This window comes from Geotrypetes seraphini, chromosome 3, assembly GCF_902459505.1.
Source record: "Geotrypetes seraphini chromosome 3, aGeoSer1.1, whole genome shotgun sequence".
Taxonomy (NCBI): Eukaryota; Metazoa; Chordata; class Amphibia; order Gymnophiona; family Dermophiidae; genus Geotrypetes; species Geotrypetes seraphini.
The window spans coordinates 146,593,718-146,616,999 of NC_047086.1; the positions used below are offsets into that span (position 1 = coordinate 146,593,718).

Consider the following 23,282-nt stretch of genomic DNA (forward strand, 5'->3'; position numbering starts at 1 on the left):
TTGTAAAATGAGCCCTTAGTTCAGTTTAGTTTAGTAAATTCAGGATTTGAATAAAATAAAAAAATAACTCCATATTAGATAGGACAGAAAACAAGCATTCATACCAGACTCTAAGAACAATAAATAAATAAATAAAAGAAAAAGTAAAGTGAGAAAGTGGCTTCATCTTGCAGAAATGTGGCTTTCAAAGGCAATTTAGAAAATGTGAGCATTTAAAAGAGTTTTAAACCTTTTCAAGCTACCTTCAGCTCAAATGTTGATCAGTAGTTGATTCCAAAGATGGGGGAAGGGGTACAAAAAAAAAGAAGCCTGAATCCTGACTATCAGCCAGTAGACTTTAGGGGTATACTCATATAATAGCCATCTGGAAATTGGCCATGGATCTAAAGCAGTGGTCTCAAACTCAAAACCTTTGCAGGGCCACATTTTGGATTTGTAGGTACTTGGAGGGCCTCAGAAAAAAAATAGTTAATGTCTTATTAAAGAAATGACAGTTTTACATGAGGTAAAACTCTTTATAATTTATAAATCTTTCCTTTTGGATAAGTCTTAATAATAATATTGTAATTTATAGTTAAAGAGACATATGATCAAGAAACTGTTTTATTTTACTTTTGTGATTATGATAAACATACCGAGGGCCTCAAAATAGTACCTAGTGGGCCACATGTGGCCCCCGGGCCGCAAGTTTGAGACCACTGATCTAAAGGGACATACTTTAGCTAAAGCTGCTAAATAGCTAGAGCATTGCATACATTCTGACTTTCCTTACAAAATTTTACAAGTTGTTTTCTGACCTTTTTTATTTTTTATCAGATTGCTTCTCTGCTTAAGGGCTCCGCCACCCCAAGTACTGGCTCATCTCTGCCCCTTCTCTTTGGTTAGCACCTTCTTACACAGAAACATAGAAACATGATGACAGATAAAGGCCAGTCTGCCCATCTGCAGCATCTACCATCTCTTTTCCCTGAGAGATTCCACATCCTTGTCCCACGATTTTTTGAATACAGACAGTTTTTGTCTCCACCACATCTGCGGGGAGACTATTCCAAGCATCAACCTTCCTTTCTGTAAAAAGGTATTTCCTTAGATTACTCCTGAGCCTATCACTTCTTAAATTCATCCTATGCCCTCTCATGACGGAGTTCTCTTTCATTTGAAAAAGACTTACCTCCTGTACATTAATGCCACAAAGATATTTAAACGTCTCTATCATATTCCCTCTCTTCCGCTTTTTTCCAGAGTATACATATTGAGGCCTCTAAGTCTGTCCCTATATGCTTTATGACAAAGCCCACTAACCAATTTTATAATAGCTCTCTGGATCGGCTCCTTTCTATATATATATATATCTTTTTGAAGATGTGGTCTCCAGTATTGCACAGAGTATTCCAAATAGGGCTTTAATGACAGTATTACCTCATTTTTCCTACATTCCTCTCTCTATGCACCCAAGCATCTTCCTAGATTTGACACATGATACCTTTGGCAGCCCCAAAAGCTTTCCCGCAGCATGAACTTCCTGTTACTGCAGAGGTGAAGCTTGTGGGCCTCCAAAGGTAGCATGTGCAGCTAAATGATGCTGCTGGTAGCCCGAAGATTGCAAGCTTCCTTTCAGTGGACCGGAGTACCGTGGATACCCGGACAAAATGAAGATTTTTCAAAAGCTGCCCATATGCCTGATCAAGCCCTCAAAAAGAAGACAAGCCCCACCAGCTGCAAAGGTCATCTGGCAGCAAGAACTCCTCCCTCTCTCTCACGCACTCTAGCCCATAGCACTGTCCAAGCATTGGCTTCTCCCCTGCCATATATGCTCAGTTTTACACATTTTGAAAACTGAGCATGCGTGGAGAGGGTGGGACAGGGGTAGCAGCAATGCACAAACAAGCCCTGGGCTGGAGCAAGTGAGAGAGGAATGACTTCTTGCTGTCGGAAAATTCTTGAAGCTGGTGGAGCTTGGGGATCCCCACCTGCTCAGGTATTTTTAAGGCTTTGAGTTGGCCTGGGAGGGGAGGGAATGTGTTGCTCACTGTGATGGGGCCAGTGGTAAGCCTAGCACTGGCAACCCTGCTCCTGCCCTAGGCGCAAGTATTGGTGCTCTTTGGAGGACCACTGTGGAATAAGCACAACAGAGAAAAAGAAAAGGGGGAAAAAAACCCCTTTCACCAATAATTTCCAGTTCCAAGTTTTATTATCCAGTTCAGCTTGCATTGGTTCTAATACAAACCCATAACATTTCCCTCTAAACCAGGTTTCTTTCTCACAGTTTGGCTGCCATGCTTTGCACAGTTCTGGGCAGCATTCTGGTTTCAATAACTTATATACAAGAGCCCCTGTGGACTAGCCGGCCCAGGGCTTTAGCCCCACTCTTTTTAGGCTTGGCACAATTATTGAATTGAGCCCACTGTTTCTTCAGGAAGTTCTCCTCACATGACTACCTGAAGTATAAATACCCCCATTACCTTTCTTATTTCTGGGCAGTGGGCTGGGAACCATACACCCTTGTTTTAATGGTCTAAGATTCCCCTCTCAAAAGTTCCCACTATCAGGGATGTGAAATGTCAGGTCACTGAATCAACTCAGGGCTTTATTTCTCTTAACATTAGTTAGCATTAGCCCATCCCCCACTCATGATGCTTTGCTTGCATACTGGGAATATGGTTTAATTTCTGTTGCTAACCTATCCTCGCATTCACACATCAAACTCTCATTCATTATACAGTCCCAAATAAGGACAGACATGTTTCTTTAAAGTACTTTAGACCATTGTAATAGGACAAACTTTCATTCCCTTCCCCCACACAGTACCTTACTGATTCATGCTGCATTCAGACATATAGTTTAAGGCTTCTGGGATGCAGTCCATTTCATTCCCCTCAGAGATATATCCCTCTACTTCCATAAGGGACTCCTCACTCTCTGAAGCTGGGTACAGGCTATCCTCTTTAGCAGCATTTGGCCAGCCCTGCTCATGGAACTTTTCCCTTCCAATTAGCCTCTGCTTAGAAAGCAAAGTTTTGTCAGCATGGCAGTGCTTTGGGACAGGGGGTTTCTTAGCAGAAGGCAGTAAGCCAGAGCTTCTAGCCTTCGGTTCCCTGTTCTTTGAGGAACGTCCTTCCTGCCTGGTTCCTGATTGCCTCCCTCTGCTCTCAGCTGGCCTTGATTTATTCTCCTGTGTAACTTTCACTGGTGCTCTAGCCATGTTCTGCCTGTCAGCTCCATCCCTTTCCTTAACCCTTGCTGTGTCAGATTGCCTGACCAGAGGTTTAACCAGAGAATTAACAGATGGTTTATAAAAGGGATTATAGTGACTTGGAACAGGTATTCTGTTCTTCTCTGTCATCCCTTTTCTGTTCTGCCCTGCCTGTCTGATGATCTTAGCACTGGGAACAGAGTTAATGGGCAGCTTCCTTGGCTTAGGAATAGGCACATTTACTTTAGTGGCAGGGGTTAAAGCAGATTTTGAACCTGTGACAGGAGCTTCCCTGTCACATCACCCAGTAGCCCACCCAAAATTTGAGGGCTGGCTACACCTCAAGAGAGTTCCCTATAAGTACAGAAGTATCATGAACAACTGGTGCCCTTCTCCTGACAAAGAAGTGCATTCATGCCCCCTGAGCTTGGTGCCTGTAATCATCACTTCTCTTCCCTGCCTATTCTGATGGCCTTGATAATGTATTATGAGCATTAATTGCAATGGAATTTTGAAAGATTTTGAAATATTTTCATTATCTGCATTTCACATATACATTACTTGTCTGTTTTGACTACTGTTGATCTACTTTATACGAGGAGTGGGAGAGGAGAATTGTGGCTGTAAGGGTTAAGAATAAAATAATACCATAGATAATTACATGACAGAATTAAATCACATTAAAATAAATTGAAAAATGTTAAATCTGTGAGGAAAAAAAATTCAAAACTTGGTTCCTCCTTGTTAAGTGAAAATTAAAAGAAACACTGGCAACATTTATAGAAATACATAAACACTTTCCTTGTTTTTTTGTGATATTACATATGCTGGATACAGATGAGCTGAAATGTTCGTGAAAATGCATAGTGGTTTTGAAGATAAACAGGTTCACATGTAGGTGGTGCGTGATTTATATACTGCCCACTCATTCACCTCCTACCCATTTCTCATGACTCTGATTTATTCATCCAGATCTGAAGCAGAAACAGGAAGCTCCGATGGTCAATTCTCAAAAATTTTATGGAGCTCTGAAACTTGTGCTTTTCAGAAATGTTTTCCCATTGATCAAGTATGTCTTCCCATCATGGGGCAGCCAAATTTAGCCAGACAGAAAAGTGTTACCCAGCTAAGGGCACTCAGGCAAGTCTAGCATATGGATAGCTATTCTATAACTAGTCAACAAAATTTCCCACAGTGGCTCATAATTGCAGTATACCCATGTAAATCATGGGATTTACACATATAACACTGCACTATGGCCCTGATTCTGTATACGACGCCCGGGAGAGATGTCCTATTCAGAATCGGGCCTACACTAAACCCCGATTCTGTTACCGGCGTCCATGTTACAGACGCTGGTTAGAGAATCGGGTTAGATTAGACACAGCCCGCTAACACTTATCGCAGCAAGGGATCTCTCTGCCACTTTAAGTATAGCGGGCTGCGGCCGCCTGTCCGATTGCCGGCAGGAGGTGCCCAAACCCTCCTGCCAGAAGATGCCCCCCTGACACTACCGACCGCCCCCCCCGACACTACCGACCGCCCCCCCCCGACACTACCGATCGCTGGCAGGAGGGTGCCCAAACCTTCCTGCCAGAAGATGTCCCCCCCCCGACACTACCGATCGCTGGCAGGAGGTTGCCCAATCCGTCCTGCCCGAAGATGCACCCCCTCCGCACCCTCCCCCCCAGCGCTAACAGCCCCCAAACCTCCACCCCACCAAACTAACCTTTTCTTTTGGCCAGACGGGTCTTGCCCATCCAGCCGGCAGGCCCGCCTCGTCGAAATGAGGCGGGCCCGCCCCTTCCCACCCCATCCCGCCGAAGCCTAAGGCCTGATTGGCCCAGGCTCTAGGTGCCTGGGCCAATCAGGCCTTAGACTTAGTGGGGATGGGCGGACCCGCTATGCCTTAGGCCTGATTGGTCCAGGCTTCTAGAGCCTGGGCCAATCAGGCCTTAGGCTTCGGCGAGATAGGCCGGGAAGGGGCGGGCCCGCCTCATTTCGATGAGGCGGGCCTGCCTGCTGGACGGACAAGACCCGTCTGGGCAAAAGAAAAGGTTAGTTTGGTGGGGTGGAGGTTTGGGGGCTGTTAGCACAGGGGGGGGAGGGTGCGGAGGGGGTGTGTCTTCAGGCAGGAGGGATTGGGCATCCTCCTGCCAGCGATCGGTAGTGTCGGGGGGGCATCTTCTGGCAGGAGGGTTTGGGCACCCTCCTGCCAGCGATCGGTAGTGTCGGGGGGCATCTTCTGGCAGGAGGGTTTGGGCACCCTCCTGCCGGCAATCGGACAGGCGGCCGCAGCCCACTATACTTATAGCGGCAGAGAGATCCCTTGCCGCAATAAGTATAGCGACCGCGTCTACTTACAATGTAGACCAGCATTTTGTTGGCCTACATTGTAAGCGTCTCTTCCTCTACTAGGGAGATGCGTAGGTTCGCCTAGGTTCGCCTAAGGCCCGCCTAAGGCCCTTAGGCGAGCTTAGGCATCTTGCGGGCCTCCCTAGGCTCCCGGAGGCGCCTTCAATATAGGCAGCCTGCCTGGGGAGCATTTTTTTAAAAAACGTGCATCCCGATTGGCTGATTAGACAGCTGTAGGACGCCTACAGCTGCCTAAAATCGGGACGCACTTTGTAGAATCAGAGCCTATGTGTCTAAGAAAAGGGGATGGGGTTTGGGCAGGACTAGGGCGGAAGTAAAAAATAATTTTGTATTCTTTATTTCAAAGGGGGATGCACATTTATGATCACTAAGAATAGGGCAGATTAGTGTGCAAATGCAAATTATTGCAAATTAACTCCAATGATTTGTTTTTAAAACCTTGCAAATTTGTGTTCCCTTCTGGCCTGCGTGCCCAAATTTGGGCATCCAAGTTTTGGTGATGTATATAGAATCTGGAGATTAGCATCTACTTTTACTAGATATACACAAAGGTATTCCTGAACATAGTTTGGGTAGAACCGGGGTGAATCCATGATGCACACCCCAGGGCAGGTGTAAATTTATGCAAAATCAGATGCTCACTGGTGGGGATGGTTCTGGAAGTCTATTTTATAAACTGAGACAGATGCCTATGTATTGATGGCTTGGATTAGAATATGAGAACCTCTCCTTTACACATTATATATATTCCCCCTGATTCAACTGGTGGTGGTCAGTGTTTTTTTTTTAGATGCTGATCGTTACCAGCTAAATTATGCACTTATATTCAGTGCTGGGCCACCAGCATTGAACATCAGTGCATAGATCTGGGCAGGCTGGCCTGCTGGAGCTTATGCAGGTCCAGCTGATATTCAGCCAGGGCTGCTTAAGAGTTATGCGGCCCCAGCTAAATATTAGGCAGGGCCCACACAACTTTTCTTTTAAATTAAAAATAAAAACTGCTCCTAACCCCTGATCCACATCACCCAACTATGCCACCTTGCCCTCACCCTCCTCCCTCCCTCCAGCCCATGACAACCCCCCCTGGAAGGCCCCCATGCCCCCCAATGTGTAGGCAGCCCCCAGGTATATGTTCTTCTGTCATGTCTATATTGTAAATTATGACATCTCTGCCTGTCTCGATTATATTGTGGATGTACTTTGTAACCCGCTCTGGGCTCATCTGGGAGGACAGGCTAAATAATTGAATAACTAAATAAAATAAAATATCTAGTATTCCATCAGGGGATGGTGGCGGCAGAACTACAGCCCCCTCGCTCCTGCTCTTTGTAGCAACTGCACAAAATGGCTGCCACAACCTTTTGCTGCAGATGAATATTGGAAGTTGGGTGGTGGTATGCAATTTAAGAGGTCCGGAGCCTCTCAGGCCTGCTTAAATCGCTCTGAATATTGGTCCCAATCTGGGGGAGGCAGCCTGGCTCCCAACTAGAAATTCGATGCAGCTAAATCATAGTGGCCAAAGAGACCTGCTACGTATTTATGTGGGTCTATCTGGTTGTTAGACTTAGCCAGTGAGCCAATAAATATTGTTGCTGACCAGCTATGTTGCACAACTGACCAGTGACCAGACTAGCCACTGAATGGGATATTCAGCAGGAGATAGCTGACTATCTCCTACTGAATGTCAGCAGATAGTCAACTTAGTGCTATTTAGCTGGCTAGGAATTTTCCATTTCTGGGATCATTCCTGCATTTTATGTTGAAAACATATGATCTAAATCCTGCAACAGGAACATGCCTTGATACTAAATAACCACAATTGTATTCTTTTCTAGTATTTCAGAAAGATGACATAGAAAAATCAACAGTGGTTGAAAAGAAATTTCACCACAAAGGTAACTATTTTGCATATGTTTATGTTTTTCCTTCATAAGATGTCTTTTATGAAACATGCATTGTTTTTTCCTCACATGGCTTACTGTCCTGGCCATACTGTACAAATAGATGAACCTTAGTATGCTAATGCACACACAGAAAGTCCTTATAATTTTCTGAAATATATTTTATTGAGTAAAAAAGGTAGTTGTACTCGGAGTTGGTGAATCTTCTAGATATTGCAGCTGGAGAAGAAAAATGGAGATTTGAACAATGGAGGATAGGCAGAGATGAGGAAAAGCTAGGCAGAAAGGTGCGCCAAGTTTCAGAGTTGAAATGCTGAGTTATTTATGCATATAGTTGGGTAGCTTAAGGTGAAAATACTGCTGCTTTGTTGGTGATAGAGCCCCCTGTTCAAGATGGAAGCAGAAGTCTGACTGGATTCTGAAGATAAAAGGTCTGGGGTAAACATCCTGGGGTAAACATCCAAGATATGCCTACAGAGCAAGGGGAGAGGAGACCAATAGAGACAGGGCTTGTCAACAGGTAACAGAGAGAGGTCGTACCTTTGCAGACCCCTCAGAGCAAAGGTTGTAGAGGTGGCCAGGAAATACAGCAGTGAGACTAAAGACTAACTTAGATGAGTCAAAAGGTGTGTGTGTGGGGGGGTGGGGGGTGGGGGTTGTCTTAGGAGAAAGACCACTAGAAACAAAACTTATACAGGCAAGCAGGAGTGGCTGCAGTATGTATGAGACTACATTTCACACAATGCTTTGCTCACATACTAAGGCAAGAAATGACTGCAGCGCTACAGTTCTTTGATGTGAGAATGACATTAACACATTTTAGAGCTATGTCATAAATTAGTACGAGGCTGCTGGGGAGCAGAACATGCATGATGAAAAATACTGTAACACAGAAATACAGGTTTTCTTTCTGTTGTCCTCTCTTAGCCTTTCTTTGCTGCACTTTGCAGATCTTTGTAATTCCTAATATATCCAATTTCCTTTATATGGCCTTATCTTAAACTACTCATCCAGTTAATACTTTCAAAGAGCCTCTTAATCTATTCAGAATTGGCTTTATGAAAATATATTTCTTTAATGCTGAAGTAATCTGTTCTAATCTATATTATACTTACAAAAGAAATCATTATGCTTAAATTATGCTTGAGACTCTAGCTCTGCCAACAAGTTCTTATAATTGTGTTTTGAGGAAGCAAGCAAGGGCTCTCTCAAGGGAAGACATGGGTGTCTCCTAGTGTGTTCAAAATTGATACTCCAAGCTTCATTTATCTAGTTAATAGCAAGATCATTAGGATGCTCTTGACTACTTTTTCTCTAGGATAAAGGAACATAATTTCTTTGTATTTATACATATTTTGGGGGAAGGGTGCTATTTACTATGGTGTGGTTAAAAAAATAGTAGAAAATGTAATCAATTAATTTCACAACTATATGACCCTTTTACTAACGGGCATTAAGTCTTAATGCTTAACCAGTGCATGAGAAAAGGTTTACTTCAAAATAAATTAAAGTGTTTTGCGCTAAATGCCCTGTTTTTGTGCACTAAGCATGCAGTAATTATTTGTGTTTCATTTTAAATTATTTTGCTTTAAAGAGTGGCACTGTGCTGAAATAATTACCTATCATAGCGGAAGGGGCACTTTAGGCAGAAGTAAAGAAATTAGTCTGTAAAACGAGAAAAAGCAGGGAGTTTTTAGGAACCACCACTCCCAAAAGTCTAAGGGAGGAGAAAAAGGCCAGACATGCTTAGTCAAAACCAATTTGAAAGTTAAACAGAAAATGGGGGAGGGAGAAGAGGGGGAGGGGAGGAGGGGGGGATAAAGAGGATCAGGCAAGGAAGTGAGAGGGACATCAAAGAACTGCACTTTAGAAGATGACAACTAAAAGCCATTGCACAGATTGCAGAAGGCATCATCTACATTTTTCAACTCTGCCTCCTTGTATCACTGGGCAGTACCTCAGCTCCTCAGTTCATACCAAAACAATGGATAAGCCCTAAAAAGGAGAAGTAACAAGGAGAGCACAGGGACTTCCCCAACAAGTCAAGTCTTTTCTGCTCTGCATAATAATATTTAATCAAACCAATAGACATATAGCTTAAACAAGGTGGAACCAAACAAGCCACATATCTGAGTGCAACCAGAACTAATATTTATGCAGCTCCTGTATAATCCCCAAAATGTTTATCTATAGAACTAACTGCTAGTGCTTCATACTTGTTGAACCGAAGAACAGTAATCATCTTCATATTCTCTCGGTAGCTCACAGTCCAATTTCTGGAGACACACATACTGTATATGTCTAAGTCAAAAAGCAGGTTAAGTAACAAACTGACTGGGTAGGCCGTCAAGTCTCATGTTTCTTTACACTGGAAAGGATATTATCGAGGTAAGAACCTAATCTTCTCTTCCAGTGGAAAAGAAATGTGAGTCTTAACCAGTGGGATGTACCAAAGCTGTCCCCTGAGTCTAGGGCGGGGCAGATGAGCCTGCTGCTAGCACTGAGGATCCAAATGTAGTGTCCATTTGTGCTGACACAGCCACTCTGTAAAACTTTGTGAAAGTAAGGGAAGTGAGCCATGTATCTGCCCTACAAATCTTCTCGTTCAGGTCAACCCAGGATTCTGCCCATGATGAAGCCACACTACTGGGAGAATGTGCCTTCAGAGAGATTGGTGGCTGTTTAACACAGCCAACATATGCAGATGAAATAGTCATGTGGATCCATCTGGAAATGGGAACCTTAGGGACTGGCTTCCCCAGTCTGCCAGGACTGGTGAGCACAAAAAAATCCCCCCAATGATATGAAAAATGAAAATCATTCATCACCTCTAGATAACAGTGAATAACTCTCGTCACTTCCAATAATACCAAAACTTTGTCCCAGATTCACTAAAGATAGTGACTCAATAGCTGTTGGCTGATTCTCTGGCCGATTTTCAAACAGCGATTGATTCACTCCCTCCTACCACCACACACTGCCCCAGACACTCCTCCTCCCTGCACAAATATGGCAGGAGGGATGCCCACTCCCTCCTCCATCAGGCCTCTCCCCACCGTCGGGTCACCATCCCCTCCTGCCTTCGCTATCACCCTCCCCCTCCCTTTAAGTCAGGAGCAGGAGGGGTGCTCAGTCCCTCCTGCTCCTCCACCGGCTGCCATCAGACATTGGTACGATGAGTGAGGTGATTAAATTTGCAGACGATATGAAGTTATTCAAAGTAGTGAAGACACAGGGGAATTGCGAGGATCTGCAACGTCACATAATCAAGCTCGAGAAATGTGAGTCGACATGGCAAATGAGATTCAACATGGATAAGTGTAAAGCAATGCATTTCGGTAACAAAAATGTCATGCACAAATGCAGGATGGCCGGGGCGGTACATGGAGAGACCTCCCAGGGAAGAGACTTGGGAGTTCTGATTGACAAGTCGATGAAGCCGTCCGCGCAATGTACGGTGGTGGCGAAAAGGGCAAACAGAATGCTAGAAATGATTAATAAGGAGATCACGAACAGATAAGAGAAGGTTATCATGCCGCTGTACTGGGCCATGGTGCGCCCTCACTTGGAGTACTGCGTCCAGCACTGGTCACCATACATGAAGACAGACATGGTACTACTCGAGAGAAGAGTGACTAAAATGGTTAAGGTGTTGGAGGAGTTGCCGTTCAGTGAGAGATTGGAGAAACTGGGCCTCTTCTCCCTTGAAAAGAGGAGACTGAGAGGGGACATGATCGAAACATTCAAAATACTGAAGGGAATAGACTTAGCAGATAAAGACAGATTGTTCACCCTTTCCAAGGTAGGGAGAACGTGAGGGCACTCTCTAAAATTGAAAGGGGATAGATTCCGTACAAACATAAGAAAGTTCTTCTTTACCTAGAGAGTGGTAAAAAACTGGAATGCTCTTCCGGAGTCTGTTATACGGGAAAACACCCTCCAGGGATTCAAGACAAAGTTGGACAAGTTCCTGCTAAACTGGAACGCAGGTGAGGCTGGACTCAGAGCACTGGTCTTTGACCTGGGGGCCGCCGCGTGAGCGGACTGCTGGGCATGATGGACCACTGGTCTAACCCAGCAGCGGCAATTCTTGTGTCCTTATGTTCTTATGCATAATACCTCCTAATGGAAAAATTCGTGTGGGACCCGCAAAGTAAAAATAAATACTGCTGTGTTAAATCTGGCCTTAGCGCATGGAAAACTCCCATATTCAGATGTGATAAACCAATCTATGTGATAAACCAATTCTATCACCCTTTAATGAAAGGGCATCTAAATTAATTCTTTCTTTCTTTTTAAGTGAGATGTAAGAGAGTTACTCATACCAGAAATAGTGTTTAAAGATGACAATTTGGTAGAACTGAAATAAATCTAGATGAATCTGGAAGGTGTAATAGGCCAAACTGAAAAGTTAAACAGCAAATAGCCTAGATTGGATTACATATACCTCAGAGAACTGAAAAAATTATTTTAAAAAATGGAATTGCAGTAATCTGTAACATATTGTTAAAATCATCTACCTCTGAGCTACATTAGGGTTTAGCAACTTACTCCTTGTACACCTAACTAGTCTATTTCACAGGATAAATACAGTGCAAATATTGATGAGGTAGATTTGCATCCAGGAGGTGTCCACTGTATGAGCTTTCTGCAAGTTGTTATAACTACAGTACTGTTGTAAATGCCACCCTGCCGGCAGTAGCAAAAGGCAGCAACAGCAGTGGCAAGCTCAGTGATGGAGCTCAAGCAAAACTAGCAAAATTTGTCGCTGGAGGCAGCTTCATACATTGCTTATTCCTAAATATTTGACTGGTAAATACCCCTCATTCGATTTTTTTTTTTTTTTTTTTTTCCCTGCCTAACTTTTTAGACAGTATCATATAAAGTTTCTCACAGAAGGCAGCAAGGATATCAAATACTGCTTGCTTTTTTCCCCTGTGATTTGCAATTTGATTTAGCAGTATTTGTGAGCTGATTTTTAACGTCTCCTGTTGCCCATGAACTGAGGTAATCCTGTAACTGAAACGAGCTTCAGTAATCTGTGTTCAAAGAAATGAATGTATTCTGCACAAAAAATATAAAGTGCCTAGCTAACTAGACTGTATCTTATGAGTATCTGCTAATATTTTTGCTTTTGCTAATGAACCAATCCAAATGAACATCCTTACACATGTAACAGATGTGTATGGAGGGGGGGGGGGTGAATTACGTGAACTGTAAAGCATCTCATTTGAGAAAGAACACAGAAATGCATCTCTATTCAATTGGACTGATGCCAAGCTGTGGCACAGCAAATAGGACTGCTCATTTGTATCTATACAAGTTGTAATTCTTTGACAGTCACAGATGTTGCAATAATTTAAAAAAAAAAAAAAAAAGTACTGTACTGTATATTAAATCACATTTTAAAAAACCTTTGCACACAGGACATTCTGGTGAAAGTCAATCTAAACCAGGGGTGCCCAATACGTCGATCACGATCGACCGGTAGATCGGGAAGGCAACGCGAGTCGATCGCAGAGCCCATCCAGGGCTCCGTGGTAGACTCGTGTTGCTGTCCCGATCTACTGGGCCGATCAGCCTTTCTCTCCCCGACGCCCCCCACCACCCTCCCTCCAGAAGCATCGGACCTACCAGCATTCTGCTCCCTGATGTCAATTCTGACGTCGGAGAGGAAGTTCTGGGCCAGCCAATCGCTGCCTGGCTGGCCCACAACTCCTCTCCGACGTCAGAATTGACGTCGGGGAGCGGAATGCTGGTCAGCATGACGCTTCTACAGGGAGAGCTTGGGGCGGTGGTGGCTTGGGGGCAGGCAGGGAGATAGAAAGAAGGGGGGGGAGCAAGGAGACAAAGAAAGAAGGGAAACAGAAAGAAAGGGGGAACAGGGAGTAAGAAATAAAAGGGGGTATGGAGACAGAGAGAAAGAAAGGGAGGCAGGGAGACAGAAATAAAGAAGGGGGCAGGGAAAAGAAAGAAAAAGTTGGGGGAGAGAATGAGGTCTGGAGGAGAGGAAGCATACAGGAGGCTGAAAGAAGGGAAGAAATATTGGATGCACAGTCAGAAGAAGAAAGTGCAACCAGAGACTCATGAAATCACCAGACAACAAAGGTAGGAAAAATTATTTTATTTTCAATTTAGTGATCAAAATGTGTCCGTTTTGAGAATTTATATCTGCTGTCTATATTTTGCACTATGGCTCCCTTTTACTGAACCGCAATAGCGTTTTTTAGCGCAGGGAGCCTTTGAGCATCAATATCAGCGCGGGGCATTCAGCGCAGCTCCCTGCGCTAAAAACTGCAATCGCGGTTTAGTAAAATGGGAGGGGGTATATTTGTCAATTTTTGTATGGTTGTTACTGAGGTGACATTGCATAGAGTCATCTGCCTTGACCTCTTTGAAAAAACCCTGGAATATAAATGATAATTAACATTTTCTCTGCGTACAGTGTGCTTGGTGTTTTTAAAAAAATGTTATTGTTGGTAGATCATTTTGACTTGGTCATTGTAAAAGTAGCTTGCAAGCCCAAAAAGTGTGGGCACCCCTGATCTAAACGATCACCAGAAGTCAGCTTCAACTTGACTGCAATTAATCAATCAAACATGATAAGTTAAACAAATACTGTGGGGCTCATTTTCAAAAAAGATAGACATCCAAAACAGACTTTCTAGTCACTTTATCTCCAGTGCATCTAAATCTTAAGGTGTGTGTGTGGTTGTATATCTCAGATTCTGGAGCAATGTATCAAGGTCACTGTTTTGATCATATAGCCTTATGGCCTTATACGTGCTCCTTTTAACATCATAGGATGCCAACCATTTCCCTATTTTTTACTTGCAAAAAGCTTAAACTTTATTTCAATATTAATAAATAATGCAAAACTTAAATGTTAGAGGTGTGTTTTAGGTGGTCTTAGGGTGGGCTCAGGACTTGGACATTCTGCAAAGATAATCAAACTTTTAACAAAATGTCAGGGGCATCATTTAGACATTTGGGGCTAAACCTGTTTTAAAAATAAATAAGGATCAAAAAGGTGCCCAAACTGCCCAGATGACCACTGGAGTGATTAAGGCATTACCCAACCCCTTTTACTCCCCCAGTGATCACTGACCCCCCACCCACCACTCAAATATGTGAAAAAAGCAGTACTTTCCAGCCTGTCTTACAGATTCATATGGATCATATACATCTCCACAACAGAGCAGAGAGGCACTCTAGGGGTTACTGCAGTGAAAGTCACATTAAAAGTCACTGATCAAATGTCACTATAACATCCTTATATTGTATGGTGAGCCCTCCAAAACCTACTGTACCTACATAAAGATGATACATGCAGGCATAAGAGCTATTGCTGCGGTGTATAGGTGGGTATATTAAGTTTTGGGTGGGTTTTGAAGGGCTCACCATACAATATAAGCAGGTTATGAGTACTTTGGGCTTTTTATGTGACATTATGTGAAATTCACTACCTTACCTCTTAGAGTGCCTCTCTGCTGTGCTCAGCTGTCTGAACAGTTTGCTAAGAATGCTGACTGCTTGAAAGTCCGAAAAGCTTGCTTTTGTGCATTTTTCATGTGGATGTCTTTATATTTGAGAATGGCCAAAAAAATAGTTGTACTAAGGACCAAAATATCTACATAAGATAGGCATCTTGCAGTTTTAAAAATGAATTTTTTTTTTTCTACTGGATTTCTGGACATTTCTCAAAATGTCCAAATTCAGACTTAGATGTCCTATTGAAAATGCCCAAAACACAAGAATGTTGTTTCTATCCTAATGGACAGTTGCAGGCCACTTGTTTACCCACCATAGAAAGGATCTGGGACCATGTTAAAGGTAAGGTTTGCATCTTTGTAGCAACAATCATAGACCTAGCAGATCAGCTTTTCTAAGTACTTCAAAAATCAAACCCGATAGCTTAAAATAGATTCAACATTATACTAGCAACCAGAGTAATTGAACTAGCACTGGGATAATATGTGCAAATAAACGTACCCCACAAAGAGGAGGTCTGCAGCATTTAAAGTGATATGTAACAACCGTACAACAGGATCAGAAACCCCAACATATGAAAAAATATATAGAATGGAATGGGTGTAATGGAAATTCAATAATTGTATAAGTGAATTTATATATTTACAGTAAGCCACCAAGACAAACATGAAAGAAAAGATAAACCTGAGAAAAAAGAAAAACCTGAAAAGATTGTAGTAGCTGAAGGTAATCATTGTTTGTTACAGTGTGTGTTTATTATTAGTTTATGCTTATTAGTTTCTGGATATGCTGCCTTTCATTGGTACAGTCACAGCAGTTTACATATTACATATGAGATATTGAATTTGCATTGTTCTCTAGCACAAATTTCTAGGAGACGCATCACTGTTCTAAAGAAAACTTCGCTCTTGTGGTAGTGGTTTATTGAACAAACAAATAAATCACTTTCTTTGAAATACATCTTGTATGGCTGCTTCTGTATAATAAAAATTATTTTCTTAACCTTGGGCTCCTTTTACAAAGCCGCGTTAGTGGTTTAACGCACGTAATAGCGCGCGCTAATTTTTCCGGCTGCACTAGCCGCTACCGCATCCTCTTGAGCAGGCGGTAGTTTTTCGGCTAGCGCAGGGGTTAGCGCGCGCTTAAAACGTGCGTGCGATAAAGCCACTAACGCAGCTTTGTAAAAGGAGCCCCTTGTGGATGTATACCTCAGATTCTGTAGCAATGTCAGGACAGGGTTTTGATCATATAGCCTTATACATGCTCCTGTAACATCATAGGATGCTAACCACCTCCATATTTTTTACTTGCAAAAAGCTTAAACTTTATTTAAATATTAATAAATTACGCAAAACTTAAATTTATAGAAAAAGGCAAACTATTGCCTGAGGATTTTAAACAACGATTAAACTTCTTCACGTTGTTTCATTTGCCACACAAATTATTTCAAATGGAAAACGGCAGGCTGGTCTAAAGCAAAACTTCTTATTTAACAAACTTTCAAAATTCATATTGAAAGAGCGATACTTATCTCTCAGATGCTGTATTTAAGCAATTCACATACACCACCCATATTGCCTGGTGCCTGAAGCCGTTGCTATAATAAATTAAATTTTCTTTTTGTTAGGTCCGACGCGGCCTACATTTTGCGGGACGAACTGGTCTCCTGCTGCGTCAGGGCTATTAATGCAACGGAGGCTATAAATTAAAACAACTTTGTTACCAAAAAGCTATCTTACATTTATCAAACTTATTTAACATTCAAAAACAACTTTCTTTACCTTAGCATCAGTACACCACTCTTCTGCCGATTCCAGAGAACAAACCAACATGGTTGCACTCATGTTTAAAAGACGTAATGATGTCAGGCTAATTTAAGGGCTCCTTTTATCAAGCCGCGCTAGCGGGGTTAACACGCGTGACTTTTTAATCACGCGTTAACCCCTGCGCTGGCTAAAAACTACCGCCTGCTCAAGAGGAGGTGGTAGCGGCTAGCACGGCCGGCGGTTTAGCGCGCAGTATTACGTGCATTAAACTGCTAGCGCGGCTTGATAAAAGGAGCCCTAAATGTATTTCCTGATTGGTTATGCTAGCATTATAAACCTTCCAATTTCTATTTTAAAAGTTAAACTATGATTTTATAAAATGTATTTAATATCCTGCTGTCGATTACTAGTAGATGGTAAATTTTAGATTTTAACTGCATAGGGTTCGTGAAATGTATACAATTTACACAAGCAATTAGTCCAGGATCAATAGAAGTGTTGCAATTCCATGGCTTTGTTCAGACCCAAAAGTTCTAATATTTTTAGTCTAAATATCCATCTTTCTTCTTTTTGGACTAAAGTTTTTTTTAAATTCCCCCCTCTCCTCCCTATTTGTAAGACATGACTGTATTTTCTCGCATATAACTCGCGCGTTATACGTGTTTTTTACATACCGCGCATACCCTTGCACGTTATACGCGTGAGCGCGTTGTACAAATTTTTTTTTACATAGTTCCCCCCCCCGACGTCCGATTCACCCCCCCCCCCCCCGCAGGACCACTCGCACCCCCACCCCGAAGGACTGCTCGCACGCACCCGCACCCCCACCCCGAAGGACCGCTCGCACCCCCACAGCCTCCCGACCCCCCCCCCATCATGTAGAAGCTCCTACCGGTGTCCTGCTGCTTCCTCTTGGCGGTCCCTGACACCCGACACGATCGGGGCAAGAGGGAGCTCAAGCCCTCTTGCCCCCCCGACTCCCCGACACGATCGGGGCAAAAGGGAGCCCAAGCCCTCTTGCCCCGCCGACTCCCCAACTCCCCGACAATCAGAATAGGCCCGGGAGCCTTAGGTCCCTCCTGGGGGCGGGGCCTGAGGCACATGGGCCCAACCCGACCATGTGCCCAAGGCCTGAGGCACATGGGCCCAACCCGACCATGTGCCCAAGGCCCCGCCCCCAGGAGGGACCTAAGGCTCCCTGTCCTATTCTGATTGGCCCAGTCGCCTTAGGCCCCACCAGTAGGCGGAGCTATGGGGCGGATGGGCCAATGCGGCCTCATTCCGTTGTTGGCTGCCTGCCGGACAGGCGAGTTTGGCTCCCGTCTGTCCGGTCAACTACACTAAGGTACGGGGAAGGGGGGTGGGGGTGTCGTGGGGATCGGTCAGGGGGATCGCGGGTCGGCTGGGGGGGGCGATCGGAGGTTCTTGGGGGGGCGGTCATTGGGGGTTTGCTTCGAGGGCAGGAGGGCCTGGGATCCCTCCTGCCCGTAATGTAGTGCGGGGTGGGGGTAGGGGGTCGCTGTGGCCAGGAGGGTTTGGGCTCCCTCCTGGCCCGAACAACTAGCGGGGGGGGGGGGGGGGTCGCCAGGGCCAGGAGGACTTGGGCTCCCTCCTGGCCCGATATTGTCGGGGAGTTGGGGAGTAGGTGGGGCAAGAGGGCTTGGGCTCCCTTTTGCCCCGATCGTGTCGGGGAGTCGGGGGAGCAAGAGGGCTTGAGCTCCCTCTTGCCCCGATCGTGTCGGGGGTGCCGCGGTTGGCTGGGGCTAGAGGGCTTGAGCTCCCTCTTGCCCCGATCGTGTCGGGGGTGCCGTGGTTGGCTGGGGTAAGAGGGCTTGAGCTCCCTCTTGCCCCGATTGTGTCGGGTGTGCCGCGGTTGGCTGGGGCAAGAGGACTTGAGCTCCCTCTTGCCCCGATCGTGTCGGGGACTCGGGACCGCCAAGAGGAAGCAGCAGGACACCGGTAGGAGCTTCTACATGATGGGGGGGTCGGGAGGCTGTGGGGGTGCGAGCAGTCCTTCAGGGTGGGGGTGCGGGTGCGGGTGGGAGTGCGTGCGAGCGGTCCTTCAGGGTGGGTGTGCGGGTGCGTGCGAGCGGTCCTTCGGGTTGGGGGTGCGAGCGGTCCTGCTGGGGGGGGGTGAATCGGACGTCGGGGGGGCATCAGGCTTTCAGGGTGGGGACAGGACTTCAAGGGGGAGAGGAGAGTCGGGGCTGGCGAAAGGAGAGTCAGGGTGGCCAGAGGAGAGTCGGGGCGGGTGAAAGGAGAGTCGGGCAGCATGTGCGGTATAGGGGTGTGCGCGGTATATAAAAATTTCTGTACATAAATTTGTGTTTTTCACGTGCTATACCCGTGTGCGCGTTTTACACAGGTGCGCGTTATCTAAGTGAAAATACGGTAATTATTATTGCTTTTGAAGAAGCAGCCATACAAGATGTATGTACAAGATGTTACATACTTTAGAGCAGTGTTCTTCAACCACCGGTCCATGGACCAGTGCCGGTCCACAGAAATTTCCTGCCGGTCCACAGGGCCAGCACATGCATCAGGCCCAAAACAGTGTTCTTCAACCACCGGTCAACGGTGCGATCGATGCGGCGTTATCTTCGAGCCAGCTCCCTCTTCCTAACTGATTCGGTGCACAAAGCCACGGGCAGTGGCTCCTACGGGCATCCTGCGCCTAAACTGGAAGCCTTCTCTCTGACGTTGCAACGTCAGAGGGAAGGCTTCCAGATGAGGCACAGGACGTGCAAGGTGCAATTAGTACTATTATGGGGGTAGGGTCTGGGGTGGAGATTGGGTAGAGATGGGCGGGGTCTGGCCCATGACTTAGCTCCGTGTTCTTCAACCGCCGGTCCACAGACCAATGCCGGTCCACAGAATAATTCTTTTATTTCTGCCGGTCCATAGGTGTAAAAAGGTTGAAAAACACTGCTTTAGAGTACTTTCAAACCACAAGCATTGTTTTGTTTTTGTCTGAAGAGTGGTTGTATTGAACCAATACAATAGTGTGTTTCCTGCCAAAATTCATATTTGTGACCAACCAGCTCTACCACTACTACTAATCATTTCTATAGTACTACTAGACATACATAGCACTGTATGTCTCTCCTACCAGAATTAAAATTCATGACCAATAGACTTTCCTGCCTTAATCACCTCAAGCCCCACAGCCAATAAGGTTTAAGGACCTATTATATATAAAGACAAACTGCATACCACCCAGCACTCCCTGAAGAAGCCACAGTATGATGGTTGAAACGTCAGTTCTACTGACTCAGACAGGGAGAAACCCGGACAACTACAACAATCCTATCCTCGGAGCAATCTCCATTGACCACTACTCTCTGTTGGCTTCCACTCAACCAGTTTCAGACCCATTAAGATCCAGTTTTGCAAAATGGCATTTAGTCAGTGGTGTGAAAGATTTTATGAATGTGTCAAGGTTGAAGAAGGATACATTGAACACAAATTATGAGTTAAGTAGGAAAATAAAACCGTATACAGTACTAATGTATTTTCAAAGGTCATAGTAAATGTTTAAACAATCGCTAAATATTTATTTGTCAAATTGTATCCTACATTACCTACACCATCCATATATGGGGGTCCTGTTTTTTTCCAGACACCATTTAGGGCTCCTTTTACTAAGCTGCGCTAGAGTTTTTAGCACACGCTAACCCCGTGCTACACAAAAATTACTAACGCCAGCTCTATGGAGGCATTAGCGTGTAGCGCACGCTAAAACCGCTAGCACAGCTTAGTAAAAGGAGCCCTTAGATATATAAATATAGAGGCGATTTGTGTGCCTTTGTGTCTTTATAGAATTGACTTCCTAAAAGCCGTAGTTCAAAGATGCACTCGCTCTTAATCAAGTGTAACTTTGCGTGTGCTGGAAAGAATAGGCATATAAATAGGGCTTTTGATAAAATATACACATAAGTGCCAATCCTGCTTAGCCATCTAATTCTTTCTGGTTTCTTCCTTTTCTGACGAAATGTGGTAACTATTTTCCTGAGCCATCACTATCTTTCTTTTCTTCATTTCTAGTGAGTCACAAACATAAAGCTGAAAGAAAAGAAAAGCATGAAAAGAAGGCATTACCAAAAGGTAACATAATGGACCAGCTGAAAACAATCAAATGTTTATTTCTTGGGGGGGGGGGGGTAGTCCCATTTCCAAAGAGCTATCCTTTTGTTACTGAGAGGAATGAATTAAGGAAATGCAATTACCACAGGAAGATGTGGAGACAAAGTTTATTGGGAATCTGACATGGCCCATGTTTTGACGTATAGTATGCATCAGGGGTCTAACAACTGCCTACATGTAAAAATATGTAAAAATAAACAGAAGACATTCAAAAATAAATTATATACAATGTATAAAAACAATAATTGGCCCAATATTCAAAGAGATTAAAAGCATTTAAACTGAGCTCAGCGTACCAGCCGCAAATATTCAGTAGCACCTAACCAGACAGTGCCACTGAATATCCACACTATCTGGCCGTTATAAGAAAGGAAATGCGGCATTACATTACATTAGTGACTTTTATTCCGCCATTACCTGGTGGTTCAAGGCGGATTACATAAGAGGTTATCTGGACATTTCCAGAAGTATTACAGAGTAGAGCGGGTTGCTTCGGGGAATTGAAATGCTTCCTGCGGTGTTAGTTTGTCTTAATGGATTTCTTGAAAAGCAGAGGTTTTTTTATTTCTTTTCTGAAAGTTTTGTAATCTGGTGTCATGATCAGTAGGTTGGAAAGTTGGTGGTCTAGTTTTGCTGCCTGTGTGGTCAGTAGGCCATCGTACATTTTTTTTTACTTTTTATGCCTCTGATTGGAGGGTGCGTGAATGGTGTCTGGATTCTCCTTTGCCTGGTTGTGGTAGTTTGGATTAGGTGAAGCAATGTTTAAGAGTAGCCATAATAATAACTTTATTCTTTTATACCGCCATAACCAAAAGTTCTAGGCGGTTTACACTAAAAAGAGCCGGACAATCAACGAAATGCAATAATACAGTAAAAAATACAAATATTTGTAAAATAGAATTTCAATAATAAAACTCTCTTTAAGTAATAAACTTATCGAACAAAGTAGTCTTAATTAATGTCCGAAAACAGCAATAGGATAACATAGCTTGCTGAATACATTACCTAACCAAGATTATTGCCTACCAGCTTGAAATGCTAGGGTCCTATCTAAGAAGGTCTTATCTCCACACCCATTAATTTTTGGATAAGCAAACAAGTAGAAGTTATTAGTTTCTCTTGATGGTCTATGCCAGTGTTTTTCAACCGCTGTTCCGCGGCACACTAGTGTGCCGCGAGATGTTGCCTGGTGTGCCGCAGGGCCGCCGGGCTCGGAGCTGACAGGGGGCCCGAGGCAGGGGCGCCAGTAGCTCGCCAAGGCAAAGTGAGTCGATCACCCAGGACTCACTTTGTCTTGGCGATCTAATCTATTGAGCCGATAAGTCTTCTTCTCCCCGACGTCAATTCTACAGTCGGAGAGGAAGTTCGGGCCAGCCAATCGCTGCCTGGTTCGGGCCAGCCAATCGCTGCCTGGCTGGGCGGAACTTCCTCTCCGATTGTAGAATTGACGTCAGGGAGAGCATGCATCGGCGTCGGCTTTGGGGCCTGTTATCCATTGGTGGGTCCTGTTCCCCGATGGCAGCGGCAGTGGCAGTGGCTTGGGGAACGGCAGGGAGAAAGAAAGAAAGGGGGCAGGCAGGGAGACAGAAGGAAAGAAGAGAAAAAGAAAGAAAGGTCAGGGAGAGAGGAAGAAAAAGTTGGGGGAGGGAATGAGGTGTGGAGGAGAGAAAGCATACAGGCTGATAGAAGGGAAGAAAGATTGGATGCACAGTCAGAAGAAGAAAGTGCAACCAGAAATCACCAGACAAGGTAGGAAAAATGATTTTATTTTAAATTTAGCAAAGTGGAGGCAGTATTACCACAGTTTCCAAAGGAATTTGCCCAAATAACTTAATAGTTAACTGGGTAAATTCCCAGAGATGAAAACTTCCCTTCACTTACTATGCACAGTTCTGAATTTATATCTGCTGTCTATATTTTACAATATGGTCACCTTTTACTAAACCGCAATAGTGGTTTTTAGCGCAGGGAGCCTATGAGCGTCAAGAGCAGCGCTGGGCATTCAGCGCAGCTCCCTGCGCTAAAAACTGCTATTGTGGTTTAATAAAAAGGATGGAGGGTATATTTGTCTATTTTTGTATGCTATAAAAACCAAATACAGAGAGAGACTGAGAGCTGTTGACGAAGAGCTACGTGTGTGTCTTTCTTCGATTCCAGCCAGAATATCAGCTTTGTGTTCAGCCAAACAGGCCCAGGTTTCGCACTGAATAAAGTATTTTATAATTTTTATTTCATAATAAAGTAATTATAAAATACTTTCTTTGTGTTTATTTGATTCCTATTCAAGAGAATTACTTTATATATAGTCAATATAGGCAGAGAGTTAAATTTTTTAACATTTTCTAATGGTGGTGTGCCTCGTGATTTTTTTCATGAAACAAGTGTGCCTTTGCCCAAAAAAGGTTGAAAAAC

General features: G+C 44.2%; 1 protein-coding gene across 46 annotated transcripts in view; it reads left to right on the forward strand.

Moving 5' to 3' along the window:
• Nucleotides 1–23,282, forward strand: part of TRDN (triadin) — a 597,259-nt gene that overhangs the window by 185,866 nt on the left and 388,111 nt on the right. For all 46 annotated transcript variants that reach the window (XM_033935829.1, XM_033935830.1, XM_033935836.1 and 43 more), the window contains 3 exons: nt 7,405–7,464; nt 15,610–15,687; nt 20,772–20,831. In XM_033935829.1, coding sequence (XP_033791720.1) covers nt 7,405–7,464; nt 15,610–15,687; nt 20,772–20,831 — 198 coding nt within the window. The remainder of the gene's footprint in view (nt 1–7,404; nt 7,465–15,609; nt 15,688–20,771; nt 20,832–23,282) is intronic.